This window comes from Berghia stephanieae, chromosome 13 (assembly GCF_034508935.2).
Source record: "Berghia stephanieae isolate SIO BIC M18660-M18661 chromosome 13, UCSD_Bste_1.3, whole genome shotgun sequence".
NCBI lineage: Eukaryota > Metazoa > Mollusca > Gastropoda > Nudibranchia > Aeolidiidae > Berghia > Berghia stephanieae.
The window spans coordinates 1,866,737-1,894,236 of record NC_088372.1 but is presented as its reverse complement, the minus strand read 5'-3'; the positions used below and the strand labels follow the sequence as shown (position 1 = coordinate 1,894,236).

The 27,500-nt window shown below is 37.2% G+C and overlaps 2 protein-coding genes across 4 annotated transcripts in view; both read left to right on the top strand.

The window, feature by feature from the left end:
- Window positions 1-3,244: 3,244 nt before the first annotated feature.
- LOC144959093 (uncharacterized) overlaps window positions 3,245-27,500 on the top strand; it is a 40,650-nt gene continuing 16,394 nt past the window's right edge. Inside the window, exons 1-4 of one of the 2 annotated variants that reach the window (XM_078891482.1) lie at window positions 3,245-3,365; window positions 5,086-6,560; window positions 7,951-12,259; window positions 13,396-13,548. In XM_078891482.1, the coding sequence (XP_078747608.1) occupies window positions 5,343-6,560; window positions 7,951-12,259; window positions 13,396-13,548 (5,680 nt within the window). In that variant the 5' untranslated portion in view covers window positions 3,245-3,365; window positions 5,086-5,342. Of the gene's footprint in view, window positions 3,854-5,085; window positions 6,561-7,950; window positions 12,260-13,395; window positions 13,549-27,500 lie in introns of both variants that reach the window. The other variant, XM_078891483.1, reaches the window with a different exon arrangement.
- On the top strand, window positions 15,633-19,220 carry LOC144958894 (uncharacterized). Of its 2 annotated transcripts, none has more exons than XM_078891171.1 (3): window positions 15,633-15,909; window positions 17,570-17,631; window positions 18,448-19,220. In XM_078891171.1, exons 1-3 carry the CDS (start codon window positions 15,846-15,848, stop codon window positions 18,871-18,873), a joined length of 552 nt encoding a protein of 183 aa, XP_078747297.1. In that variant the 5' UTR covers window positions 15,633-15,845; the 3' UTR covers window positions 18,874-19,220. The 2 variants fall into 2 exon arrangements, with proteins under 2 accessions (XP_078747297.1, XP_078747295.1); XM_078891169.1 differs by having other exon boundaries at window positions 15,633-16,410.

Sequence of the window (27,500 nt, the reverse complement as noted above, 5' to 3'; positions counted from 1 at the left end):
AGTGCATTCCTCTTTGTTGGATTTTGTCCTTGTGTCCGGATGAGACTTATAGGTGATCTCAAACTAAGTACATTGGTGGTATGCTCTTGGAATCTACATCTGATCCCTATTTGTTCCCAGTTCCCCTTTGTCTTCCTTTCTCTTGGGTGCTTTAATTGTAATTCTAGAACTTTTTACTATCCCATTTTCTTCCTATTTACTGGCGCTGGCATGACCTTAATGTGTTGCAAGCGCCGTAAAATCCTTAAAAACAAGCAAAACATGGATATTGACCTTAAAGTTATTGGCTTAAACAAAGATAAGATAAGATACTTTAACCCTCTCCTTACCACCCATAGGAAAATCGTCACATTTGTTACGATGCAGCCAACAATTTTCTTATTCTGATTTCATTTTGTTAGAGTTATAGCCATAAAAACTCGACAATGTGTTGCAGAGCTCAGATTTCTGAACAAAATATAGAATATACTCGTTGCTAATCCGTTTGAAAAATCTATTTTTGTGTTGTGGTGAACATGAAGTTTAGGGTAAAATTCTGAAAATTAAATAGCTCGTAAGGAGAGGGTTAAGCCATATATTTGAATAAATGATAATGAATAAAACATAATAGATAAAACTTAAAATGAATGAATATATTATTGTAAATAAAAATTCATAAACAAGTAAATACAAAACAAAATAATTCACTAACTAAATAATTAAAATAATAAATATTTACATAAATAAATAAATAAATAAATAAATAAATATTTTTTAAAAAACCTTCTTTTAGTTTGACTTGATAACCCTGGTACACTCATAGATAGGGGAATTTAGATAGGAATAGTAATCAATACGGGTGTGTCTTTTTTACGAAACCCACCGAAACCCATTCCCAGGTTCAATCCCCAATGGTGTACACTTCCCTGAGTTCTAGGTTCACTCCCCACTGCTACCTACTTCCCATAACTTTGTCGAGATTCGTCAGGTTTCGTCGGGTTTCGGCGGTTTCGAATAAGACACACCGATCAATGCTATCTACATAGTCAGAGCTGCTTACTACTTGAAATGTAAAAAAAAAATCGCAGTTTCCAAGGGGAAAAAATTAAAGGGACATAATAACTATCATTAAAATCAATTATCTCCCCATCAAAATGTGACCTTTCGCATCAAAACGGTATTAAGTCGGGATGGTTAAGATGTTGAAAATTGAATTTATAGCCAGAAATACCAGACTTGTGTTGAGTTTGTATTTTTTATTGAGGAGAATGGATACCATATTTTAGGGTGCTAATGTCAACAATTTATATTTTTGACCAGTTTTAACACTACATTCGACTTTTAAGCATCTGGTTCGTTCCGACATAATACCGTTTTGAGACGAGGGGTCACATTTGATAACTAGAGCTGTTACAGCGAGACAATGGAACAACTCGGGTGTTCGAGATACCCAGTCGTGGATGGGGTTCCTGACCTCCCATAGTGGGCAGGGAGATACCACTGTGTCTTCTATCCCCCTGTATCTGTTTTGTGTCTTGTTTTGTTTTGTTTTTTCTCCTCCGCCTTCTTTTTCTTGTGTTTCTTCTTGCATCCTCACATGACGCCCTCTCCTTACTTTTACATTGTTTCCACATTTGACGAAATGTGATAATTTGTAAATTTACATATTTAATTTTCGTTTGTGTTTTTTGTCTCCTGACGAAGGCCAAGGGCCGAAACGTTGTTTGTTTTGTGTTGTTCCCTTATATATGAGTCACATCTACTCACTTTATTTTTCTCTCCATTTTACTGGCTCATTTAGGCACCTCTAGTTTTGGTATGTTTTCCAACATGCTTTTTGTCTTTGTCTTGGAATGAGATTTCTTGGTTTTGTCCTGGCCCTGGCCCTGGCCCTGGCCACGACTGTAGAATGGAATTGACGTGGACAATGATGAGAGAAGATAGACTGAAATGGTTCGGACATGTAAAGAGACGAGAGAGAGAGTACGTGGGAAGGAAAGTATTGGACTTACAAATAGTGGGAAAGAGGAAAAAGGGTCTCCCAAAGACTAGATGGTTGGAATAGGACGATATTTATGAAAGAACTGGGCCTGGAGGAAGGTGATGCTATGAACCGAGATACATGGAGATGTGGCATTCATTATGGCAACCCTGCAAAATGCGGGATAAGCTGAAAGGAGAAGAAGAAGGAGATGAGGAGGAGGAGGAGGAGGAGGAGGAGGAGGAGGAGGAGGAGGAGGAGGAGGAGGAGGAGAGTACTTTCTGCTAAATCTATCAGAGCCAGCAACCTATTCCCTATTAGATGGAAAGAGGAAACTGTGCGTAAACTAATTTCCTCTCAAGGCACACATTCCATGTGCCCAATCAAAGGTTCGAATCTACCGATGTCTTGTGGCCATCTTCTTCTTGGTCTCCCCCTGCCTTTTAAGTTAAAAAAAAAGAGCTTTTATAAAGCGCAATATTCACTAAACGTGCTGAGTGCGCTTTACAAGGGGTCCCTGGCCAACAACATCACTTAACATGTAGGACAGGGCATGACGCCTGTTGTTAGGCGATATTACAATTCTATTTCGGACAGAGACAACGCTGTTTTGACGGACAGGTTCCTACTCATTTTACACCCGAGTACGGTGAGCGAATTTGAGTAAAAAGCCTTTTCCAAGGACTCAACTATGCGCCGAGCGAGGCTCGAACCCAGGACCTTCCGATCCGAAAGCGAGTGTCATACCACTAGACTACATAGGGACACAGTGTTATAATATGACACGTGAAGACAAAATGGCTTTCCATTCTAGCTAATAAATAATATAATGAATATTTCAGACCCCCCCCCCCCCCCCCCCCAACCCATTAACTGCATTTACATATTATTATAATAAGTGGCCTGGGACTAGTAACACAATGATGGAAACACCAACATCGTCGTAAAACCTGTCGTAAAACAAACAAAACAAAACAAAACAAGAAAAAAAAAAAAAAAGGGGGGGGGGGGAGGTAGCGGTTATAACTTTTTGCCTGATAACCGAGTGATTTACCGCTAAAGTTATTGGGTCATTGCCCTTCAGCGGTGATAATTTAAAATGATGTCATTCTTTACAACTCCATGTTTAGATGACAACTTTAATTCGCTCCATATTCTTTTTCTTTTCCTTCCACTAAAGATAGAATCTCATTGTCAAGAAAGATAATCCTTTAGACCCAAGATGGCATTAAATTTTGCAGTTATCTTTTTTTAATCGCTTCCTCATATCATTAGAACTCTTTTGTGAGTGAAGATATGAAGAGTAAGAGAGGCACAGAGAGAGGAAGGAAAACAATGAAGTTTCCAGTGTTATGACTAATTCAATGATTACTTCTATCGATATCAAATATTTTATTTTTTAAAGGTGAGTGATTTCGTAATGCACAAAATAAAGATTTGAAGATTGGGTAATTAAATTGTTTTCTCGTCTTTACTTTGTGGATATAGACAATAATTTGGGAAGTAGGAACCTGTGACTGTTGTCAGTTGTTGCACAGCATCAATCACAGTCACAGTCCACAGAGAGTCACCGCACGTACACAGAAGTGGTGAAGTCTAAGTCTAAGTGAGTTTGGCCTTCTCTGTCTGCTGATCTCTGCCTCTGCACTACAATTACAAACAACCCGACTCCAGTCACATGCAGGTGGCGATGTGCTATGTAAAAATGAATCTCATGTGGAGGATACAAGTACAAGTACAATGGTGCAGCAATGACAATATCAATATGATGAAGTGGCAGTTCAGTAGTCTGTAGTAGTAGTAGTGTAGTGTGAGTATGATGAGTTGTGAGTGACAGTGACAGTGATAAGGCAAGGCTACCAACTACTATGATTACTATTGAATATTAAAAAGGTGGGGAGACGACTCATAATAATTTAATATGTAATAATAATCAATAATAGTTCCTATCTACTAATAATCTGTCTGAATCAGCAGACATCAATTAATTAGTCAGGATTATGATTAGGAGACAGTTCGATTTCAATGCCCAGCAGTCGAGTCAGCCTCTTTAACCTCAACTCTAAGTCTAAAAGACCTCCCCACCCCACCGTGTTTATCATTACAATGTGACAGTCTTCTAAGTCTAAGTCACTGTGAAATTGGTGACAAAATAGTTAAATGGAATGGAAGCTTCTATTATTTAATTCACGAAGACGAATAATTTCATCATGTACCCCCTTTGTCAATGAAACACGATGAATGAAACGCAACGGCAAGACCTGAATTTTCCATGATCACTGTCATCCATTCAACCCTGACATTGCTTTAACGTCGTTTGATTGATATACTTTTTTTTTTTTTTAAATTATGTAAAGCGCAGCAGAGCACAATTGACGTGGATTTTTAGGCGCTATATAAATTAATTATTTACTATATTTATTTAGACTGCAGTGTCTTGTCGTGTAATAAAGGCAAGCAATATCAGAAGACTCAATGATTAGCATATGGGAAAAATCAATGTTCTTTTAACCCTCTCTTTACCACCCATAGGAAAATCGATTCGTTACGATGCAGCCAACATTTTTCTCATTTTGATTTCTTTTGTACATCATAATAATATTTGAACAAAAATGTTTGCTATAGTTAAAGTATATTAACACTGTGTTTTGAAGAGCTCATTTAGCAGAAAGAAATATGTATAGCAAGAACTAATAGCTATTATGTTTGAATAAAGTCAATCTATTTTTGTATATGTTGGGTGTGGCGTTTTTGGGAATATCCGGAAAATTACCGCTAAGGAGAGAGTTAAATAGAGCTCTTAACATACAAGACATGTCTTTACTCCGTGTGTTAGGGAGTAAATGCGGCGTCTTAAAGCACATTGAGTATGTTGATGCTGTAGAAATGTGCTATGTTGATATATTCATATTTATGAAAAAATTTCAAAATTAATAATAAAGAATAATTAAACTTTTATTTATTTATTTACTTTTTATTTTATTATCTTGAAGTGTTTTTTTTTTAGTTTTTCTTTTTTATTTATTATTATTATATTATTATTATTATTATTATTATTATATATTATTATTATTATTATTATTATTATTAACAAAATTATTATGGTTATTTTTATATTCATACAGAAAAATAAATGGCATCTTGAGATAATCGAGCCAAATGATCTCCCTTGACTGATGACCCCAATTCCACAAAACGAGCATGATGACCTTTTACGACTGGAAGTTGTTCTTTAAATAATTTGATTCGTGTTTTTATTCCTTATGCTGATCACACCCAAGGATGTGAGAAAGTATTTGTTGAAATTATATCTATAATTTTATGTTCATTTTGAAATTAAATCAATTAAGGTTCAACATTTGGATCGGTAAATGTTGAAAAAATGGAGGAAAAAGAAGAGGAAAAGAGATTTTCTCTTTTTAGGAAGAGGTCAACAAGAAAAGATAGCAATGGCAGCAAAAACCACGTGGCATCTGGAAGTGTAGGGGCCAGGCTGGCAACAGCCAGTGAACGATCTGCCACCCTGCCGATCCAGTCATCGGCTCAAGCAGCGAGTAATCCGATGATGACTCAGTCTCCGAGCGGCGGATTGTTCTCTAAACTGAAACGTAAATTCCGTTTACGTAGCAGTAAAGGTAAATATGATCTCAAAGACTACGACAAGCCTCAGCGGTTTAGGAGAAAGAGTGATGATCCGTTACGAAGTAACGAACAGTCTGAATTGGTTGAAACGTCCAATCTTGCAAGAGTGACTTCCTCTGTTAAAACACCCAGAAGGTCGCAGAATGACAAAGAGAATGTGATTCTTATCCGAAAGGACAAGTGTGTGAGCGTGATTTGCCAAGATGCGAATGGAGAGGCTGAGGTGATCTTTTCAAACATGTCGTGGACTGAAGAGAACAGCGATTCGATTTCTGAATCCATGGTGGAAGGCGGTGAAGAGGATCCTTACGCTACGATTAATTCTGTGAAGGAGGAGATTTCAGAAAGGTTCTTGTCTAATGTTAATTATAATGAAGAAAAATCAGAGTCAATGAGCAAGCAAGAGAGAGACAGGGCAAGGGCGAAAGAATTACTTCAGTATTCTGTGTCCTCGTCAACCAGTGCGTCTGCTGTTACCACTCCAAACGGCATCGGTACTGGAAAACCAAAACTAGAATGTTTGAATGTTGAAGACCTTTACGCAAAGATCAACTCTAAAAACAAAGTGAAAAAAGCTGAAGCTGCAGCTGCAGCTAGCTCAGCCGTGCCACTCAGTAATGAGCTTGCGCAGATTCAGAAATGTGAGGATTTGAATAGATTTGTGGAAGCTCGGATAAGATGTCGACAGGACCACGAGTATGAGACTTTGGAGGATGTTAGAATGAGGGCGAGTGAGTTGTACGACAGATCTGGAAATATTGAACACGGTAATGAGGGGAAAGATGGTGGTGAAGAAGAATCATCGGGGGGTGAAGACGGAGGGTTTGAGATCGAACCCGACTATGAGACCCTGGAAAACATGAGGCAGAGGGTCAGCGTTGTTTTAGCCTCCCCCGTGTTGCCCGACGAAGGAATGCCACATCTGGATGACATGTCGGGAGGATCATCGCATTACCAGGTAGGACTAAATGCTAAACTGGTTGAATTTTGAGTTTTATTTAAAAGTGTTTGTATGTAGTGAGGGGGGGGGGGGTGTTTGAATGACAGATTAGATTTTTAAAAGAAAATGCGGGGGCGTATGTGGTAGTCGGTAGCACTGCTAGTCTTTCAAGTCAAAATAATTTCACGTGGAAAACAAAAAAAAATTGCATTTTATTTTATTTGTTCTCCACGTTAATTTGTGTATTGTTGTGCTGACGAAGGGTTTGTACCCGAAACGTCCATTGTCTGTTTTGTTCCCATACGAAGCCTGTCCATTTTCACTCTTTCATTAGAATGCTAATAGTAATAATACTAACAACAATATATATATACTCTGTTATTATCACTGTTCACTCAGCAGTAGTTGGATTGTTAGGTCTTTTGGATCTGGCAGAAAATACTTAGTGATAGACTAGTACCCTATCTCTATGAACATGCAAGACTCACTGGCTACACTTATTCGTGTTATTTAGGGTTGAACTGGGATAAACTCTGGTTCAGTGGGTCTTTTATATTTTTTTGTTTTGGAGGGGAGGGGAGTGGAGGAGGGGGGGGGGGGGGGGGGGGTCACATTTAGAAAGTGGCTAATGGTTGATAAGCTTTTTGTTGTGTTATATTTATTCTACCTCATTGTTTGACTAAGGTGTGATTGAATAATGTACCCGGAGATCTGCATTTACAAATTTTGAATATGAAAAAGGATGCAGAGAAAATGCAGAAAGAACTGCATCTGAATAAGAAGTAGAAATTTGGTAGTTTTATTTAAACACCCAATTTAGTGAAATAAGTTTAAAAAAGCATTTCAAAATGTATTTCTCACTTTGAGATGAGTTGAATTTCATTAACTCTCTCCTTACCAGCCATTTTCAGGATTTTCCCCAAAACTTCACACGCAACTAACACAAAGATATAATTTTTGTTACTCACAATAGCAGTAAGTTCTTGCGATAGATAATTTCTTTAACAATACATGCTATACAATACACTTTCATTTTATTTAAAAGTTTATGATATACAACAGAAATTTGGTTGTATCGTAACGAATGTGACAATTTTCCTATAGTTGGTAAGGAGAGGGTTAAAGTGTGGCATTGTGGCTCAGCGGTACAGTCTTTGCTTCATACCCGAAAGGTATCGAGTTTGATCACCCGCCGCTGCATTGTGTGACCTTGAGCAAGTCATCTCGCCCTAGCTCAATTTGCAGCGCTGCACTGCGGCTGACGTCTGGGTTATTCCAGTCTTCCCTTGGAATAGACCCTAGAGACAAATTTCCCCTATGGGATGAATAAAGGGAATTTTATTATTTTTTTTTTTTTATTTTTAATATTTATTTTTGTCTCACTAGATAAACATTTTTTACCTTACAGGATTCTCAGAATGATCCGTCCACTCCATCCTCTTCAGTATCTAAAACTTCTACAAATTTATTGGACGTCTCATCTGTGCCTGGCAGTAACACCTCAGCCACATCACCATCTAAAACACCTCCACCTCCATCACCCGCTGGTCTTGCCCCTCTGGCTACATCCATTGACACAGAAATTCCGTCAGACAATGCAAATGATTCTTTAACAACCTCATCGCCGGGCTCTGACTGTATCTACGATAACCCAAACATCATTCTGCGCAAACAGTTTTTCCGTTACAGTCTCGGCATTAACTTGAACCCCCATCATCTTCATCATCCCCATAATCGTCAAACTTTAGCTGTTTTTTCTGACATATCCGCTGCAGGAAAGAAATCAACTCCAGCAGCAGAAGAGCTCGTTGAAAAGTTAAGCTCCCAACTGGCCCCCCCTCTGCCTCTTCGGATGTATCAAAAAGATGAGGTTGTGGGAGAAGGAGGGGTTGGGAGAGGAACGGGGTCTAGACATTCTTGGTCTGCGCACTCTTCAACGCCAAAATTCTGGGATATGACCAGCTCGTGGCATGCTGGGATGGAGGTGCCAACGAGTTCGTCTTCGTCCTGTGGTAAAGAGGGTGCGATAGAGGATACAAGGAAAAATGTTTGTGTAGTCAGGTCAAAGTCCCAGGAAGCATTTGAGGAATCTAAGGAAGATTGTCTTATTGTGGAGGGTGAGAGTGATAAGCAAGGCTTGCAAACAAAGGAAAGGCACAATGCCAAAGAAACAAAAGAATTAAATGTTGACAATAATATAAAAATATTAACAGTGAAAAAGGATTTCTCTACAACAGATGAAGAAGTGATCTCTGCAGTTAACAGTAGCGAAGTGGCGTTTGTTCAAGATGAGGAAAATGAATCAGCTGATGACGTCATGCCAGATGGTTTAGCCGAGGTTGAAAGGGAAAGGAGAGTGGATAAATCTAATGAAGTAATTAGAAATGTCGAACAGTATTCTAAGACAGAGGATTTGACTTTAAAAACTTTTGATGGATTTTTGTCTTCCAATTCAGAAGATGTCAAACAAGTTAAAATCCGAGCCACAGAGAGTAAAAATGTTTCAGTTGTACAAAATGATGAGTATTTATCTGTTTCTTGTTCTCCAAACATTGACAAAGATGTTGAAGAATTGATTCATGCAAACCGTTCCTCTGCCTTACCTATCAATGAAACCCAAAGACCCGTTGTTGTTCAAGCTGCCATTGAAAACTATCACGGCTCTGAAAAATCTCTGGCTGATCAAGCCTGTAAAGATGATGAGAATTTGGATCAAATTGAAAATGATATTGATGGAATTCAAAGTCAATGTGAGGATGTACAACTTAGTCTTGGTTCTTCGAGTGAAGAGTCAGATTTCAACGTCGTTGAAGGCACGTCGGCTGGTGACTCATTAAACACAAACCAAAGAGATGGGAATCAGAGCAGTCATGATGGTGATGATAATAACCAGGGTGTTGTTTGTCTCAGGAATAAACAAAGCATCTCTGGAGTCGGTACCAGCGAGTGGAAGATGAAGAGGAAGAGTGGCCCCAATGCCTCAGCTACCCAAGACATGGTCGAGATGTCGATGGCGTTTGAGCATGGGGAATTTCAGACAGGGTTTACCGAGCAATATGATGAGGTAGAAGAGGATGTGGGTGAGGAAGGTTGGGAGAGGGGTTGTGCTGATGCAGTCAGCCACCAGCTGAAGGAAAAAGGCTCATTTCTGCCCATGTCTGAGATTCTTTCCTCTGCTCCACCTTATTCCAAACCCAAATTTTTAGATAAGAATGAGTTGGATGTTAAAATGTTTGCTCCGATTTGTGGTTGTGAAGATTTAGACGACTGCGATTGTAGTAATGATGATGTTTGTGATCGGGAGACGTGTGAGGGTTTCAAGTCCAATGAGAAAAATAATCAGGAACCTATGAATTCTCAAAATGATTTGCATAATTTGGATGAAGGGTGTCATAACGTATTGGCTACTGCAGATATTGCTTCGAAGGACAATGATAGTGAAGTATGTATTGAAACGATGGACAACAAAAATAACATTGTTTCAAAGAATGACAAATATAATTTTACCCTAAATGAAAATATTACAGAAGATTTCAGTGAGAATATTGATACATCAGGGATAGAATGTGCCATTAGTTCAAATGTTAGTCATAGTCAAACAGATTCTACACCAAATAAGATAAAAACGACAAACTTAACTACAGCATTACACGGTTGTGAGTCCAACGGTTCTATTTTTCAGTCAAGTCCTTTTTGTGCCATAAATGTTAAAAATTGTCAGAGTTTTCCAGAGAACATACCTTGGGGAGATCTTATTGTCTGCCCGACAACTTACAAGCTTATTCATTCACCGCTTTTGTGTCGATCTAGTCTGGACAGCTGCGATTCAGGAGCACACGTCATGTCACCACAGCACGAAGAAAATCAGAAATTGTTCTTGCATATGGCGAGGTTGCTTGAAAATGTGATAAACGGTTTCTGTCGCCACTGGATGTCAATAGACTTGTCCTATCTACTGACTGGGCTTTTCAAATGGGCCAGGTGTTTTCATTTGCCACCTGAACAGTTGTCAATTGTCGAACAGAAATTGAAGCAATTTATGATTTGTGAAAGAGACGCTGTGTTTTCTAAATGGAATGTACAATCAAATAAGTTTTACGAGAAACGTAGAGAAAAGCACCAGGCTGATGTCGACTCCATTTTTCAGAAAATTCTGGAAATTCTTACCATTTTAGAAGGTCTTCCTACTTTTCATAACGTTCGCCAGAACCTCTTGGGTAGTTTTTTCTTGCAGTTTGAAGTAAAACAACCATTTTGTCTTTCCACCTTAGTCGACCAGGAAGCTCTGAGAATTAGCCACGAGGACCTGATGCTGTGGATGCAGACGCTCAGTTCGGATAATTGGATAGATAGTCGTAGAAATGAGACTGGGGAACTTTCCCCGTGTTGTGATAGTGATCAACTCGTACTTAATCAATGTTGTTGTTGTTGTGGTTTATGTTGCGACGAAAATTCTGATCCCAGTCAAAATCAATCAATGCAATTCATATCTCTGAATTCTTCGTGTCAAATGAGTCCACAGAAAGACGGGGGTGGTCTGCTTTCTACTTCAACAGCATCCTCATCGACTTCAACTTCAGAGCTTTCTCCAGTAGAAACTGAAGGGAACAGCATGAGAACATTTTCCTCGCCTTCTAAAAGAAGAAAGAGCGGCATCTTGAACGAGTTTTTGAACATGTGCGACAGTGTAGGTAGCCATGAGGATTCTTCAGACGAAGAAGATGAAAAAGATACCATCAGTACTTATATTCAAACCGTCACATATCCCCAGAACAATGATTACGACGATATTAAGTCAATCCATGATGCGGTTGCAATTCTCTCCCTTTGCAGAGTATTCCATGGAGAGTTATCTTATACTTGTCGTATACGAAAATCTAGTTCTACAAAAGGTAAAGACATTGACTCTCCAACTTGTCGAGGAAGACAAAGTCATCTTTCCAATTCTGTCTGGCAAGAAATGGATCTACTCATGAGGAAATTCATTCCCCCTATATCCCCTAGACTGGACTTTCAGTATTTGCTAAGAACGTACGCCGAATTCAAGTTCTTTATTTTGAAGGAACGACAGCGGAGAAAGAAGAGTCGTTGTTTTGGAAGGCATTGCTTTCAAATTGAGACGGACGATGGGCCTCGTTGTTGTCGTAAAGAGGAGATGGTCTTCATGAAGCTGATTCGGGACGAGCTTCAATATTTTGCCAGTGTGATCAGAAGTTCTGGCGCTTCTGAATCATTATTCGTTGAAGACAGAGATGTTTCATTTTCATTGACGAGACTTTTGAGTATCACCCTGGCCACACTTGCTAGAATGAAACTCCCCAGAAGAAGATCAGTTGGTTCAAATTCAAAGCCAAAGTTGCCCACAAATGTCACGGAAGATAGTCGGGGGTTAGAGCGAGATAACAGCACTTTGCATCATCAGAATTCAAGCGAGGGTGTCGATAGTTCTGATAAGAATGAAACGACAGCCAGGGGAGACTGTGATCTTGTCAGCAAGGATATTGGAGAATCTCAAACTGGTGGTGATGTCGTTCCTGTTGATGTTGATGGTGATAATCTAAATTATGTCAAGGATAATGATGGTCATGATGATGATGCTGCTGATGTTGATGAGGATAGCGATAACTTTCAAGATGAAGCTAACCAAGACAGATGCTGCATCACTCCAAGAGAGAAGGCAGAGTTCCACATCGACAACTATAGGAGTTTCAGAGCAGGTGAGTGTTGACCTCATTATATCTGTAAAGAAAAAGAAAAAAAGAAATCTCTTTAACTCTTTCAGCGCTGAGGCTATAATCGTATTTCCGTCACAAAATGGCTGACACCTGATTGAGGCAGCTTGAGAATGACAACTAGCTAAGACAAAGCGACATTCGAATTCGGCGCAAAATCTCAATTAAAATACCCCACTAGGGCTAATTGAATGGTCTGATGAAAGAAATGATACTTTTGGTTCAATTTATAGTACTTTTGTAGAAAGTAGGATTGAATTACATTATTGTTTTTGCCTTTCAATTTGAGTCGTCTTATCGAGCTAGTAGAGAGAAGGAAAAGCCTGTAACTCCCGAAACAATCACTGACTTGCTAACCCTTCACATTCTAAAAGTGCCTATATATTACATTTTTCTGAGACAAATTATAGGCGTAGTATCAAAGCTAATATTTTTAGTTTTTACACGTTAATGATATTTGAATAAAACTATCTATGTACATGCTCATTTTTAATGCATTTTTTTTCCAATTTTGAAAAATGGCAAAAATCTCTAGGATTGAGTGAGTTAAGAGTCATGACTTTCTACCCCAACCCATCTTTTCCTCCTGGGTGGGGTTCCTGGCCTCCCATAGTGGGCAAGGTGGCACTTACTGTGTCTTCTATCCCCTTATATCTGTTTTCCAAATTGCTTTCTGTCTTTTGTCTTGGAATGAGATTACTTGGTTTTGCCCTGGCCCTGGCTGAGAGGGAAACAGTCAAATATTTAGTTAGTTTTGGGAGATGATATTTTTTCCTTGTAAAGCATCTCTCTGTTATGTACTGTTATTTTTATATTTTTAACATATGATTTGTAAACATTTGTGTGTATTCCTCTTAGTGGGGACCTGTGCTAGTGTCTGGGTTAAACATTTAGGTAATCTCAAAATAAGTATACGCTCTTGGAATCTACATCTGTTCCCTATTTGAACGATTTCCCTTTGTCTTACTTTTTCCTCAAGTCCTTTTAATTGTACATCTAGAATGTTTTTACTATCCAATTTTCCTCCTTTTTGCTGGCACTGATATGACCTAAATGTGTTTTGCAAGCGCCGTAAAACCCCTAAAAACAAAACAAACATCCTTTCCTCCTTCCACGTCCAGGCTGCATGTGGTCAGATCTGGACATGTGGCAATCCCCCGATGCATTCCTGGATGACCCAAACATCCTTGACCGTAAGATGGGCAGTTCCTTTTGCGTGGACAGGGACACCAACGCCACCATGCATACACATAGCACATGGGGACACTATGAAGGTGAGTTGAATGAAACAAATGTAAACTTTTAGGCGCTCTAAGGTTGTTATAGTTTATTCGCAAGTTAACTAACTACGTTCAAACGTGGACAGGGACACCAACGATACCTTGCATACACCGCATAGCACATGGGGACACTATGAAGGTGGGTTGAATGACACAATAACAGTCGTCGAGCACAGCACAATGCCAAAGTTTTTTCGCTTTGGATAACATACTGATGTGACAATCACCAACAAGTACTGATGGTAATATTGTCTTTTTAATATTTGACGGAGTGCCGCAAAGCATGATCTCCGTTTTGTCATCATTAAGTTTTAATTTATGCTCCTGCATCCATTGCCAAATAGCAGCATTGCACAATATCAGTCGAAGCTGAATGTATGCCCAATGGCACAGCGGATTTGTACAACTGCGTATCATCGGCATGCATATATAGTAATTCACACCATGTGCAGAAATGACTCGCCCAAATGGCATTACAGGTCGTAAAGTACAGGGCCAAGTACTGGGCCCTGAGGAACTCCAGACCTCAGTGGTAAGGGGTGTGAGTGTGACTGTTTGCCATTAATTAAAACGGACTGGGTCCTACCAGTAAGATATGATGCAAACCGTCGCAGTACAATATCGTTGATGCAATAGCTATTCGAAAGGCTCTGGATTTAAATTGAGTGGTTGATAGTATCAAATGCAGCTGACAAGTCAAGCAGTGCAAGAATTGACACTTCGCCATTGTCACAGGATAGCAATAAGTCGTTGACAATTTTCAAAACGCCATCTCTATACAGTGTCCTTCCCTGTATGCAGATTGGTATTTTTCCATCAGTTTATTTGCCAAAAGGTGGTCTTTCATTTGTTTCAAGACAATTTTTTTCCTAGAGATGAAGGGAAGATTGGATACAGGGCAGTGATTATTCAAATTGTCAGAGTCTAAATTTGGTTTCTTAATTAGTAATAATAATAATGTATCTTTATTGTCCCCCAAAAAGTGGCAATTTGTCATTTGGTTACACATTTATAACAATAAAATATTGACATAGACACACTCGTCACTCACACAAGATGCACACTAGTACTAGTACCTCTAACATAGTAGTTATCTTAAAAACCCCCCCCCCCCCAAAAAAAAAAAAAACCCGGCATCAACAACAACATCATCATCATCATCATCATCACAACAACCTTCCTAATTTATATATATATATATATATATATATATATATATATATATATATATATATGTATTAATACCGGATAGGGAGACTTTTGGTACCCCTATTAGTTCATTTTACAGTACTTTACCAATAGGGAGACCAAAATCCGGTCCCCCTATTGATTTGACCTCTAGCACATTCACTTTTCTATTTTTAGTTTAAGGTTGTCAACCCAACCGTCAAGGATATATAATTGTAAATCATAGTATTGAAGTTATTTGTTAAACACCACAGTAAGAAGAGTTATGCCTAAATTTTCACGTTGGTCAATAAGGTGACCGCCTGAAAAAAGTACAATAGGGGTACCAGTGTTTTCATCGATATATTTCAATAGTGAGGCAATATATCTTTCCGAAATTTTCTCTAAAATTCTAGAGCATTATATGGATTTTTATAGTAATGAAAACCTAATATAAAATTGTGTGAAAGTTGATGAACTGAGGAATGAACAAGATATACGAATTATAATCTATTTTTAGAAACAGATTTATCGAATCTTGGTCCGGATTCTTATCTTGGTGACAAGAGACAAGCAAACATAGTAACTCTTTTTTTCGTGAAACGTATGTTTAGTCAATTTCGCGCATAAAGAGGCACTCGGCACTCACTCACTCTGCAAGTCGGTAGTAGGTGGTTATCAGTTATCAGCTCGGCCTTTAGTTCTTAGTCAAACGCTTCATCAAACCCATTATTGAGTAGCATGTTGATGCCTGATGCCAGTTGAAGCCATCTCGACGTCGTGAAATGGAGCATCTTCTGTCATAGCAGTAGAATCGTCAGATGCCGCATTTAAATCCTCCATTCCAGACGTTGCTGTTGCCATATCGATCTTCGAATGATTTGGTCTAGACGTCAAGTTGACCCGTTCTATGTCTGAAGAGATTTTAAAGTGCAATACCTAACATTATATCTTGATCTACAAAAGAGTCTTTTTAAATGAACCGCTGTGTTTCTATATTTTTCAAGAACCAAGGATATCTGATAACCACTGACTACTGACTTGCAAAGAGAGTGGCCGACGGACGTCCTCTCTATAGCCGCAAGTATTTTTTCGTCACTTGCTGAGTTCCAAACTAGACGTCTATGGCATCGTGGGGTAAATTGATGCTGGAGGCATCATTGAAGAGACACCGAGATAATTTAAATGGTAAGTTATTGGCCATTCTTATTACATCACAGTTGATTTAAGATTTTCAATAGGGTAGACATTCACACACACACACACCGATTGATGATTGTCACTTGTCAGTCAGTCATTTGGAAGTGGAGTCAGATAATTCGGGAACTTCTGTAGACTGTAGATTCACACTAGTGAGTAAGATCTGTCGTTTACTACTAATACTACTACTACTACTACTACTACTACTTTTAGTTTTAGCGCTATCCAACCCAACACTTCTCGTGTTTATTTTATTTTGGCAAAACTAGAATGGATTTTTGAAAAGAATATAAAATAATTTAAACTTAAACCTGTCTTTGCATCTTGCTTTATGCATACAGTATGCCATATCACAAAATCATAGTTTAATGTTGAGATATGCTATTTCTTTTGTAACTTCAGATCAGAGAGATTTGAGCTTTAAAAATCCCGAAAAATGTCTTGCTGTCAATCCAGACAACCCTTTTGATGTGATCTATGATGTTAATGGTAAGAATGTAATTTGATGAGGAAATGAATAACATTTAGGTACACATAGTTTGCTTTTTTTTTTTTTTTTTTGAGTCATGATGTGTAATACTATTACAGTCCACTCCGGATAATTGCAACTCATTTAATCGCAACTTTCGGCTAATCACAATATTTCCTAAGCAATGGAAATAATTCTATATAAAAGTCACTGGTTAATTGCAACAAACTTCGGTTTTTTAAAAAGTGGTAAATTCAAGAAATCAAACAGTATATCATGATTAAATTTCATCATGGATGAAATCGTGACAGGTTGAAGAATCGAGAGTGAGCAGGATTTAATGCTACAGTAGTGTGTCACCACTCTGTTAGAGTCGAAAGAGGGCGGGGCTCTGCAGTATGGGTTTGTGACGTCATCGGTGGCCATTAAATAGAAGAGGGGTGGGGCTGGTCATAATCTTGACAACAGGTTATAAATGACAGTTATAAAGAGAGACTGAGCGATATCCTTTGTTTTAGGATTAACAACTGTGCATTGTGACCAAAGAGTTTGGTGAGAGCTTATTGTCTCTCATTAAGGCTAATCTCTTGAACTCTGACAAATGTTGAATTGTTGAGAAAAAAGATTGAAACTTCTTCCAATCTGAATAAGATATCGGCTTGCTTCATAGCTGCTTTTGGTTGACAAATCTACACGGGGCTGCCATATGGTTTTTGTTTCAATCAAATTGCTCTGTATGTGGTGGACTAAGAATATTATTTACTGGTTTGAGTTGACAATAAATGTGTAAAATGTTGAAATAGTGGACAGGAAACTGAATTTCGGTTAATCCCAACATTTTCGATGATCCCAAGGTATTGCGATTATCCTAAGTGGACTGTACCTGAATCTTGAACGAAAAACTATCATATGGATATGATTATAGACAGATTGGTTTCTGGAATTATATTTCCGTCCTCCCTTGCCAACTCTGACGTTCTTGAAATTTAAAAGAAAATAGCCAGAAGGTTTCGGACTTAATTTTCTTTTTTTTCCAAAGGACAATAGTCATAAGGTAAATAATTTTTAAAAAATCCTTTTACAGCACAAGATGGCATGATTTTTTTGTTTAAGAGTTTAGAGAAAAACTTGCAGATGATAGTCTTCAGCTTTTTTTTGTTGTTTTTATTTTCTATATAGACTCCAACTCAGAGCCTGAAAGTGATGCAGAACAAAGTTCCATATCACATGATTCATTTGTGGTAAGTATGTACATTAAAATAAAATCATAACATTTGTATAGCGTTTATCCACAGTTGGCACCATGCTCAAAATGCTTCACATCAACATATTTTGTGGTGGACAAAACACATTTGCCACAAAAGATGAGACCTGCAGTCTGTTAGGCGCAATACAATATTTCAGGACAAGGACAACACTGTTTTACACCAGTGAGATCTCCTAGTTTTTTGTTGTTAAAAATTTTTCTTTGCAGTGGACTTCGCCAACAATAACACTATTTTAAACCTTCCTTGTTATATTTTGAAGTGATATTCATTGATGAGCCATTCACATTTGAAGTCGTTTGTTTTTTATTTGACAAAATGTGAAAATGATGCGTTTCCAGGAAAAATTAAAATAGCTTCTGTTGGGATTATACTTTTGATCTCGCATTTTGTCCAAATTCTCTTGCATCGTAATGTTTATCAACTTTTTTTGTTTACTATATTGCAGTTGCAAGGTTAGGAAGTTCATATTGTTGCAATGACACCCGTTTATATGTCCAGAATCGTAGTGATATAAAAAATTGTTTTGTAGTTGTTGGTCCTGGTGTAGGATTTAAAGAGTTGGTTAAAAACGGTTTACTGAAACCCTGGTTGGTGTATCTATATTTATCCAAGCACAGTTGAACATATTAAATACTTAGACAATATGTCTGCCTTTCTCAACTCTTTTTTATTATACTTGCATTATTAACCAGCTAATTGTTTAGTTGGGTTATTAAACAATGGCTCTTCATGTTTATTGTCAACATGAATAAATTGATTGATCTGTCATCTTTTCCACAAAATATACAGGGTCCCGATTTTGTTGCTGACTCCGAGTCTGATTCCTCTACGTACTCTGTGAGGTACCCAATGCTGAGTACATCATTGTCTCTGGAACCTAGTGCTCATTCCCCAACTCAGTCAGAGCCTCATCCACAACTATCACAGACTGAACCTCGTTGCCAGTCTGGGACCCAGGTTCAACCTGAATGCTATACACTTGCAAACCAACGTGTTACGTGCAATGGTGAGTCATTTTTTTGTCATTCTTTTCCTTTGATATTTGTGGGATCAATTTTAATTTACCCATTCCTTTTAAAAGAAAACTTCCACCCCCTCCATGGTGCTGCATTTGTGTTATTGCATTTTTTTCTGTTTTGGCAGTGCTGCGTCGCAAAATACGCTACCATTTACATAACAAGCACAAATCCAAATTTGATAGGGTGGACATCTTAGAATCTGAAACCCCAATGTGTGAGTGATATCAGTGAAACCAGCCATAAAAATGTTCATGTTTATTTTATTGGGGTTTTTTTTGTCTGTAATAGACTTAAATTGCTTGTATTGTAAGTGTTAAAATGGTTTTTTTGTTACAACCCATCTATATATTAAAACTGTTTCTTTGTATTTCTATGATGCTTAAGGCTTTTTTTCACAGACCAGCTGGAAACTTAACGAGAATCAGAGTAGATAACATTTTTATTAATCTTGCAACCTAAACAGTATATGATGATTGGGAGCATTTAAAGAAAAGCACATTTTCTTTTTAATTTGTCGGTACTAAAATTATACTTTGATAATGTCTGCTGTGCTACAAACCCTTTTGACTTCCAGGTTCAATATTTTTCTTTATTCTAAAATTCTTGGGTTTCCTTTCAATGACAACTGAGATCATTAAAATTCAGCTCACAACATGATGTGTGTAGATTTGATGAAAACATATGTTCGAGTTGAGAAGCAGTGTTCACGAACTTGCTGATCGTTTTTACTAGCATTTATTTTCCTTTACCTGTGTCAATTAACAAAGGCAAGACTCAAATATTTTCTATCTGAACAGTGTGTTTGTTATTGAACTATTTCCGGCATATACATGTCATATTTCATTCCCACAAAATATAAATCAGGATTAAGTTGTCTGGGCATCAGCATCGTTCAGGCAGTTGGGGGGAAGTCTTTAAGGAATTAATGAAGCCGATGCTCAACCGGTCTGGAGGACGTTTGATTGATGTCGGCTGTTTGTTCTGCCAGCCGGTGATGTTTTCTCACTCCCTCAATGACAAAGAAAGTCATTGTTATGACTATGAACTATAGTCTATTATTACTTTTGTTACTATATTAATTGTTACTTATTGCCGCTACTGTTATTATTATTATTATTATTATTATTATTATTATTATTATTATTATTATTATTATTATTATGATATTGCCTTCATTGCATTCTATTACTATTATTGATATAATTAATTTCTGATTGTTGTAAATAATTTATGTGAATTGAATTTTGTCGATTGGCCAAGGGCCTACAATAAACTTAAATGAAATGTTAGTCTTTGGATAGGACTTGGGTCTATTCTTGATTGCTTTTCCGCCTGGGTCGAGTGAAGCATTTGGAGTAAATTTTGTTGCTCAACGTAAAAAACATGACGCTTACCATTCCGCTGATACTGATACCTCCAAGGGGTGGTTGGGGAAAAACCTAAAATTCTTTTGACATTCTGTCTGATTTTTCGCTGAAACAACAAAGGACAATCTATGTATTCAGATGAGACTTCAATGTGTTACTATTCCGATTTATGTTCATATTTTGATTATAATGAAGAGGGAACCCTGAACCCAGTGAAGTGGGTGGATTGATCTATTTATTTCTATTTCAAAACAAAAATATGGCGTCTTTTCACTGGATTTGTTATGTGGCAGAGGTCTCCACAAATCTAACATACCTCTTCCAAAGGAATAGATGGTAGAAAAGTATATAACAAGAAGGAATTATGACAGTTACTTGTCCAGTCCTTAAATATTTGGAATGCTATTCCTCTCTATCGCTGTCATGTAGCTGATGTGCATACGATCTGTCTATTGATTTATTTTCATAGTTCATAGCATGATGTGCTTTATTTTCTTCTTTTTTTTTCCATAGAAATACAAAAAGCCAAGGAGACCCTGTCCATACTGTGGACAGTTGCAAACAAAACTCTCAAGGCATTTGATGAGGAAACACAAAGATGAGACAGAAGTTACAGAGGCCATGAAACAGCCTGTAAAGGAAAGGGATAGAACAATGGAGAATCTCAAGAAAAAGGGCATTTTTTATTCAAACACTAGAAACAATTCAATAGTTATGCGTGAGAGAGCACAAGGGTCACATGAAGTTGTTATGTGTGCTGGCTGTAAGGGGTTTTACTCTGGACGAAGGGTTTATGAACACAAAAAGAAATGTAGTACTGAGCATGCTCTGTGTACTGGGGTTGTAAAATTTTATCCCGTGGCTCCCAATGCAAGTAAAGAAATAAAGGAGAATATTCTTGACAAATTTCGGAATGATGAAGTGGGAAATTTGTGTCGATCAGACAAAGCTATAGTATTGTTAGGAACAAAATTGTGGAGTAAAAGTTCAAAGAAGGAGAGAAAAGTTATAATGAGTGATTTACGCATCTTAGGAAATTTGATTTTAAAAACTAGGAAGAGAACAAATCAACCTTCTTTCTCTGGAGAGGACGTGGTGAAGCGTTGTAACTTTAATGAAATATCGCAAACCATTTCTGAAATGACTTTGAAAGAGGATGGGACATTGAAAGCAGGCTTGAAGCTTTCAATTGGATTTATATTGAAAAAGTTAATTAATTTCTTAAAAGGGGATATATAATGCAAAACAAAATGGAAGAATCCGCAGAGATAGATTTGTTCAAAGCTGTCCTGGATTATAATTGGGATAGTATTTTTTTTACAGCCAGAGTTCAATGTGAAGCAAAGAGAACAAATTTGAGAAAACCAAAGAGATGCCATTAGAGAATGATATAAAGAAGCTACGGCAATTTATTACTGAAGAGATGGTCCGTATTTGTGAGGATGATTATCAATTATTTGATTCACATATGTTTGTTAGGCTTCGCAATGTCATCGTAGCTAGGCTTACAATGTTTAATGCGAGGAGAGGCGGAGAACCCGCAAGGATGTTGTTAAAAGACTGGAATGATGCAGATTCAGGTGTATGGGTTGATCCCCAGCTTGTACAACATGTCACTGATCCTCTGGAAAAAGCGTTACTTGAGAAGTATAAGCTGGCCTATCAGTCTGGAAAGGGAAGCAAGATGTTGGTCCCTGTGTTGATACCCAATGACACAATTCAGCCTTTAAGGAAACTTGCACAGGAGCGTAAAGCTGTTGATATTTCAGACAACCCATTTCTTTTTCCAAATACAGGAATATCCAAAGATCATGTAAGTGGTTACATTGCCATCAAATATGTCACTTCCTTAGTAAAGGATTTAGAGAAACCCCAGTTGTTAATAGCTGATAAATTCAGGCACCGAGCTTCGACATTATTTGCCTTACTTGATGTCCCACAACACGAGAGAGATGTCTTCTATCGACATATGGGACACAGTGAATCAATCAATCAAAACATTTATCAGTGTCCACTTGCAATACGAGAAATAACAGAAGTTGGTCATTTTTTGGGTCAAATTGATAACTCAGCATCGGTCACTGGGGAAGGAAATTGTAACATTGAAACAAATGACTCTGTAGTGAATAGAGACTCAAATGCAAATTTTGGAACATCCATAGTAACAGCTGCAAATCAAGAAGAAATATTTGATGGTGAAGCAGGAGTGCCAAATCAGCTTACGTGTTCTTCAAAACAAACTGAACCCAAGAGGAATTCAAGCAAAAATCGGAGATACATGTCATGGTCAGATGAGGATACAGATAGAGTCAAGTCATATTTTAAAAACTTTGTCGGAGATGTTTCAGCACATGGTTCAAGGGGATCATTACCTAGAAAGTCTGAAATTATTCTGTTCTTAAAACACCACAGGATATTTTCACAAAAAGGAATCCCTGAAGGTACACTAATTAGTTTGGTGAAGACAAAGATTTTTAATGAAAGAAATAAATATAGAAGGGAAAGAGCGTTTCAATCGGTGTAATGACAATCATGAATTTGATTTGTATTACATTCATTGTATTGTATAGTGTTATTGACATATTTTGGGGGTTTACAAAAACGTTTTATCTTTATATAGTACAATCTGTTCATCATTGCAATATCCTTTTTTATATTATATGAACATTCATTTGCTCAGCTTGAGAGACAAATGCTTTGTAGAACCATAGCTGTCAACCGTTCTGTTAAAAACGGATTTGTTCCGTATTTGACTTCCTGAGTCAGTAAGTGCTTATTTTTAGTTCAAAATCCGTATTTTGTAATTTTTGACTAATTTGTGGTAAAAAAGCCATGTGAGCCTAATGAATTATTATTATTGATCCATTATTATTACTATTACTACTACTACTATTGTTGTTATTATTATTATCATTATTATTGGTGTCCAGTGAGAGCATAATCTCCATTTGTGTAGCTCTTTAATTTGAATTATGCCTCTATCATAAATGATTTTCAACAATTAAAAAAGTTCCATTCGTTTATATAACGCCTGTATTTTACTCAAACCTTTCATAATGTATTGGAGATTTGCATAGGATATGGATGTTAGCCTCGATATACTTTGAATATTCTAAGACAGTATTGATACTTCCACTAAAAAGCGGGTGGTTGGATGGGAGCATCACCCTTGAATCATATACCTATGATGTGCGCATGGGTGTACGATCCGATAGTGATGTCGTTTCTTCTTCTCTTTACTAGCCTATCCTGCTTCTTTGGTTTGTGATTGTATTTTTGACAGGAGATATTTTTTTTCTGTAAATCTTCTGCCTGTTTGTTCTTGGTTATTTATAATTTAGCTTATGATATCTTTAGGTTATGATTTTGATTTACATTTGTACTATTTTTGTTAGGTTGCTTGTTTTTTTTGTTTCAGCGGTCTCTCATATAACCTCAATTGTGTTGGAAGAGACCTAAAGCAACAAACAAACAATTAAAAAAGTTCCATTCGTTTATATGACGCCTGTATTTTACTCAAACCTTTCATAATGTATTGGAGATTTGCATAGGATATGGATGTTAGCCTCGATATACTTTGAATATTCTAAGACAGTATTGATACTTTCACTATTTGTTACAAATATTTTAATTAAGAATAAAATTAAATCCACCTTTTTGATTGGAAGGTATTCAATAAGAAAATCAATTGCTTATATTGATTAAAGATGACAATGATTATTTCCCTTTATTAATTTATGAAATATATAAATTTAATCCCTTTAAAAACATCTTCATCTGATTTTAATTTTTTTTTTTTCAAGCAAGCTTTTGTAACGGTTTAGGTTCAAGAAAAATAAGTATACTCCATTTTTAGGTGTGTTTATCTTGTCAAAGTAAAGAAGTAGGAATTCTCTAATATTTAGAGGTGCATTTTACTATAACTACTATTATAGTATACTACTTAAAGACCATTATGTTGCATGAAAGAAAACATATATGCAATCGTCTACTTTTTATCTGAACTCACCTAATTTTTACCCCAAAACGCCCTCTCAAGTGATGTACCAGGTTGGTAGTTATGCATTTCTAACCATCTTAAGTTATTTCATTTATTTTACAATTGTGCTTCTTGTCTATTGGTCCTTATCAAAGTTGAGGCAGTTGAATTCTTTCTTTATATTGTCCGTTCTGAATTTTGATCTCATTGTGGAAAGCTCCCATAGCGGGCAGGGAGGTACACACTGTGTCTTCTATCCCCTTATATCTGTTTTCCAACATGCTTTCAGTCTTTGTCTTGGAATGAGATTACTTGTTTTTTTCCTGGCCCTCGCCGGAGTCCTAGCTGGGAGGGAAGCAGTCAAATGCATATTTATTGTTTTGGGAGATGATATTTTTTTCCTTGTAAATCATCTCTCTGTTATGTATTATTACTATATTTGTTATTTTTTAATGTATAATGTAAGCATTTGAGTGTGTTCCTCTTTGTTGGATTTTGTTCTTGTGTCCGGATAAGACTTATAGGTGATCTCAAACTAAGTACATTGGTGATACGCTCTTGGAATCTACATCTGATCCCTATTTGTTCCCAGTTCCCCTATGTCTTACTTTCTCTTGGATGCTTCAACTGTAATTCTAGAACTTTTTACTATCCAATTTTCTTCCTTTTTACTGGCGCTGATATAACCTAAATGTGTTGCAAGCGCCGTAAAACCCTTAAAAACAAAACAACAATCATTGTGGAAAGTGTCATTTTAACGATTCAAATGTACTGGTACTAAACCCGATAATTGAGCAACATTTGGACTAGCCTCTGTCATCTCAAACTTGTTAGTGTTAGTAATAGTAATTAAAAAGGCTGACTTTTATATGTTGGGATTCGATGAAGGGGGGGGGGGGGGGGGAGGGGGGGGGGGGGCTTCGGCACACATCGCCCCTCATCCCGGGCCAAATGAGCGTTCCTTATTTTATTTTTGAAAAGTTGGCAGCTATGTAGAACTATCTGAAAGAATCAGATATGGCAGAATAAAAAGTCTTTCTACTAACCCTAACTTAATTGGCCAATGTAGCTTTATGTTCAGCATTTTCTAGATACCTAATGTAAAATTTCACTATTCTTTTTATGATAATTTTAAGAGTTGCAATCTTTAGAGGTGACTGTCAAGAAATGACATCTCTGTGCATTTAATTTCATTCTTTCTTTATCCCCTCATCCTTAATCAGAATAATAATAATTAATAATGAAAAAAAATGCAGCAACGACAGCTTAGAACGGCATAAAGTGCTTAAGAATTATTTTTTTTGCATTAAACTTTATTCAAACGATTTTCAACACTTTTGCTTCACAGTTTATGCTTTTTAACAAATGCAATTAAGCAAATTACCAGCAACAACATATTGGTTTGTTATCATTTGAGGGTTTTATCAGTTAAACTGTTTCTATCCTTTTATGTTGCACTGTACACATAGCAAACTTCATGCTTTTATTTGGTGACCAAAGACTTATGTGATACAGTGGATGAATGTTTGTGATGGCTTTTGGAACTGAAATAAACCTGCAATATGATTTGTAGACTTCTATCGTTATGTATCATTTTTCGGTCAAATGTAAATGTAATTTTACACGAGCTTGATGTATCATAAAACCCACAATGAGCTCAACGTGAAGCTGGTAGTACATTTATATGGACACGAACAACGTTGTTACAATTCAGTAACGTACTCCAATTAACACAAGTGAGACTGTAAATGAGACTTTTACAATGACTCTGCATCGCCACAAATATGGATTCGAACCCTGGCAACTCGGGCGTCAGACAAACTGTCTACCACGAAACCAAAGCAAGCATTGTGCAAGTTAAAGTGAATGAGATGTTGATTGAAGCCGTTCATTGTGTCCATCAGATCTGCTGTCCTATCCATCCAACTCCATTCACTGGGTGGGGTTCCGACTTCCCATAATGGGCAGGGACGTACTCGTTGCGTCTTCTATCCCCCTATGTCTGTTTTCCAACTTGTTTTCTGTCTTTGTCTCGGGATGGGATTACTTGGTTTTGTCCAGGACCTGGCTGGGAGGGAAACAGTCAAATGTATAGTTCGAGTTTTGGGAGATTATATTTTTCCCTTGTAAATCATCTGTCTGTTATGCTCTTTATTGTTTTGTTTACATATTATTTATGCTTTGTAAACATTTGAGTGTATCCCTCTTTGTTGGGACCTGTGCTTGTGTCTGAATGAGACGTTTAGGTGATCTCAAACTAAGTACTTTGATAGTGGGCTCTTGGAATCTACTGTTTCCTATTTGAAACAAATCCCCTTTGCCTTACTTTTTCTTGGGTGCTCTAATTGTAGTTCCAGAACTTTTTACTATCCCATTTTCTTCCTTTTTACTGGCGCTGATATGACCTTAATGTGTTGCAAGCGCCGTAAAACCCTTAAAAACAAAACAAAACAAACCAAGTCCATTCAGTGGTATACAACAACAACAAATAAACTCCTCTGCCTGGTCCCTTCTATCTCTGATCTTAACCTGGGTCGTCAGGTTTCTAAAGGGGTCGGGGACTGCAAAAACAATGGCGCACGGAGCAACTGGGAATATTTTTTGCCGTGTTTGAGTCCCAGGTTATTTCCCTGAGCGCCCCTTCTGAGGGATGGACCTTCCCAGGAGTTAGTAAATGCGTTGCTCGGCCACTTCACTCTACGCACACTGGGATAAGCTTCGACACTATGGCCATGAAGCTCTTAATCTTAAGGACTTACTTTATTTTAGACAATTTGGTGGTAGCTCACTTGAAAATGCACTCTTAGGTATACACATATATAAACATATACTGGGCTCCCTAAAACGGTTTTTTAATGTGGTCTCCCTAAAAACATGTTTTTACCAAATGTCTCCTTAAAGCTACAGAAACACTTAGTAAAACATTAGGGGGACCGAGTAATTTTCTATATACCATTGTGATCATCAAGCATCAGAATTGTGTTCATAAATCATTGTAGGGAATCAAACTATACTCATTTGAACAAAGATTGAAAAGTTTAATCAATTTGAACAAGACATATGCTTGGTCCTCCAATTGGTGCATTTCACAGTGGTCACCTTAATAGTGGATTGATACTTATATATATATATATATATATATATATATATATATATATATATATATATATATATATATATATATATATATATATATATATATAGTGGGGGTACAATTGCTGATTTATAGCAATCAGGCACATATCTGGAGGATAACAATTCATTAATAATCAAAGTTACATAATCAATGGTTGAATCTAGAGATTACATCAAAAGTCGTGTGTCTCTAGGATCAATGATTTGGAAAGATTTTATCCTTAATTTCATTTACAGACTGGTGATTGGACTCTGTGTGTGTGTGTGTGTGTGTGTGTACTCTGTGTGTGTGTGTGTGTGTGTGTGTGTGTGTGTTAGAGAAAGAGGGAAGGGGGGAGGGAG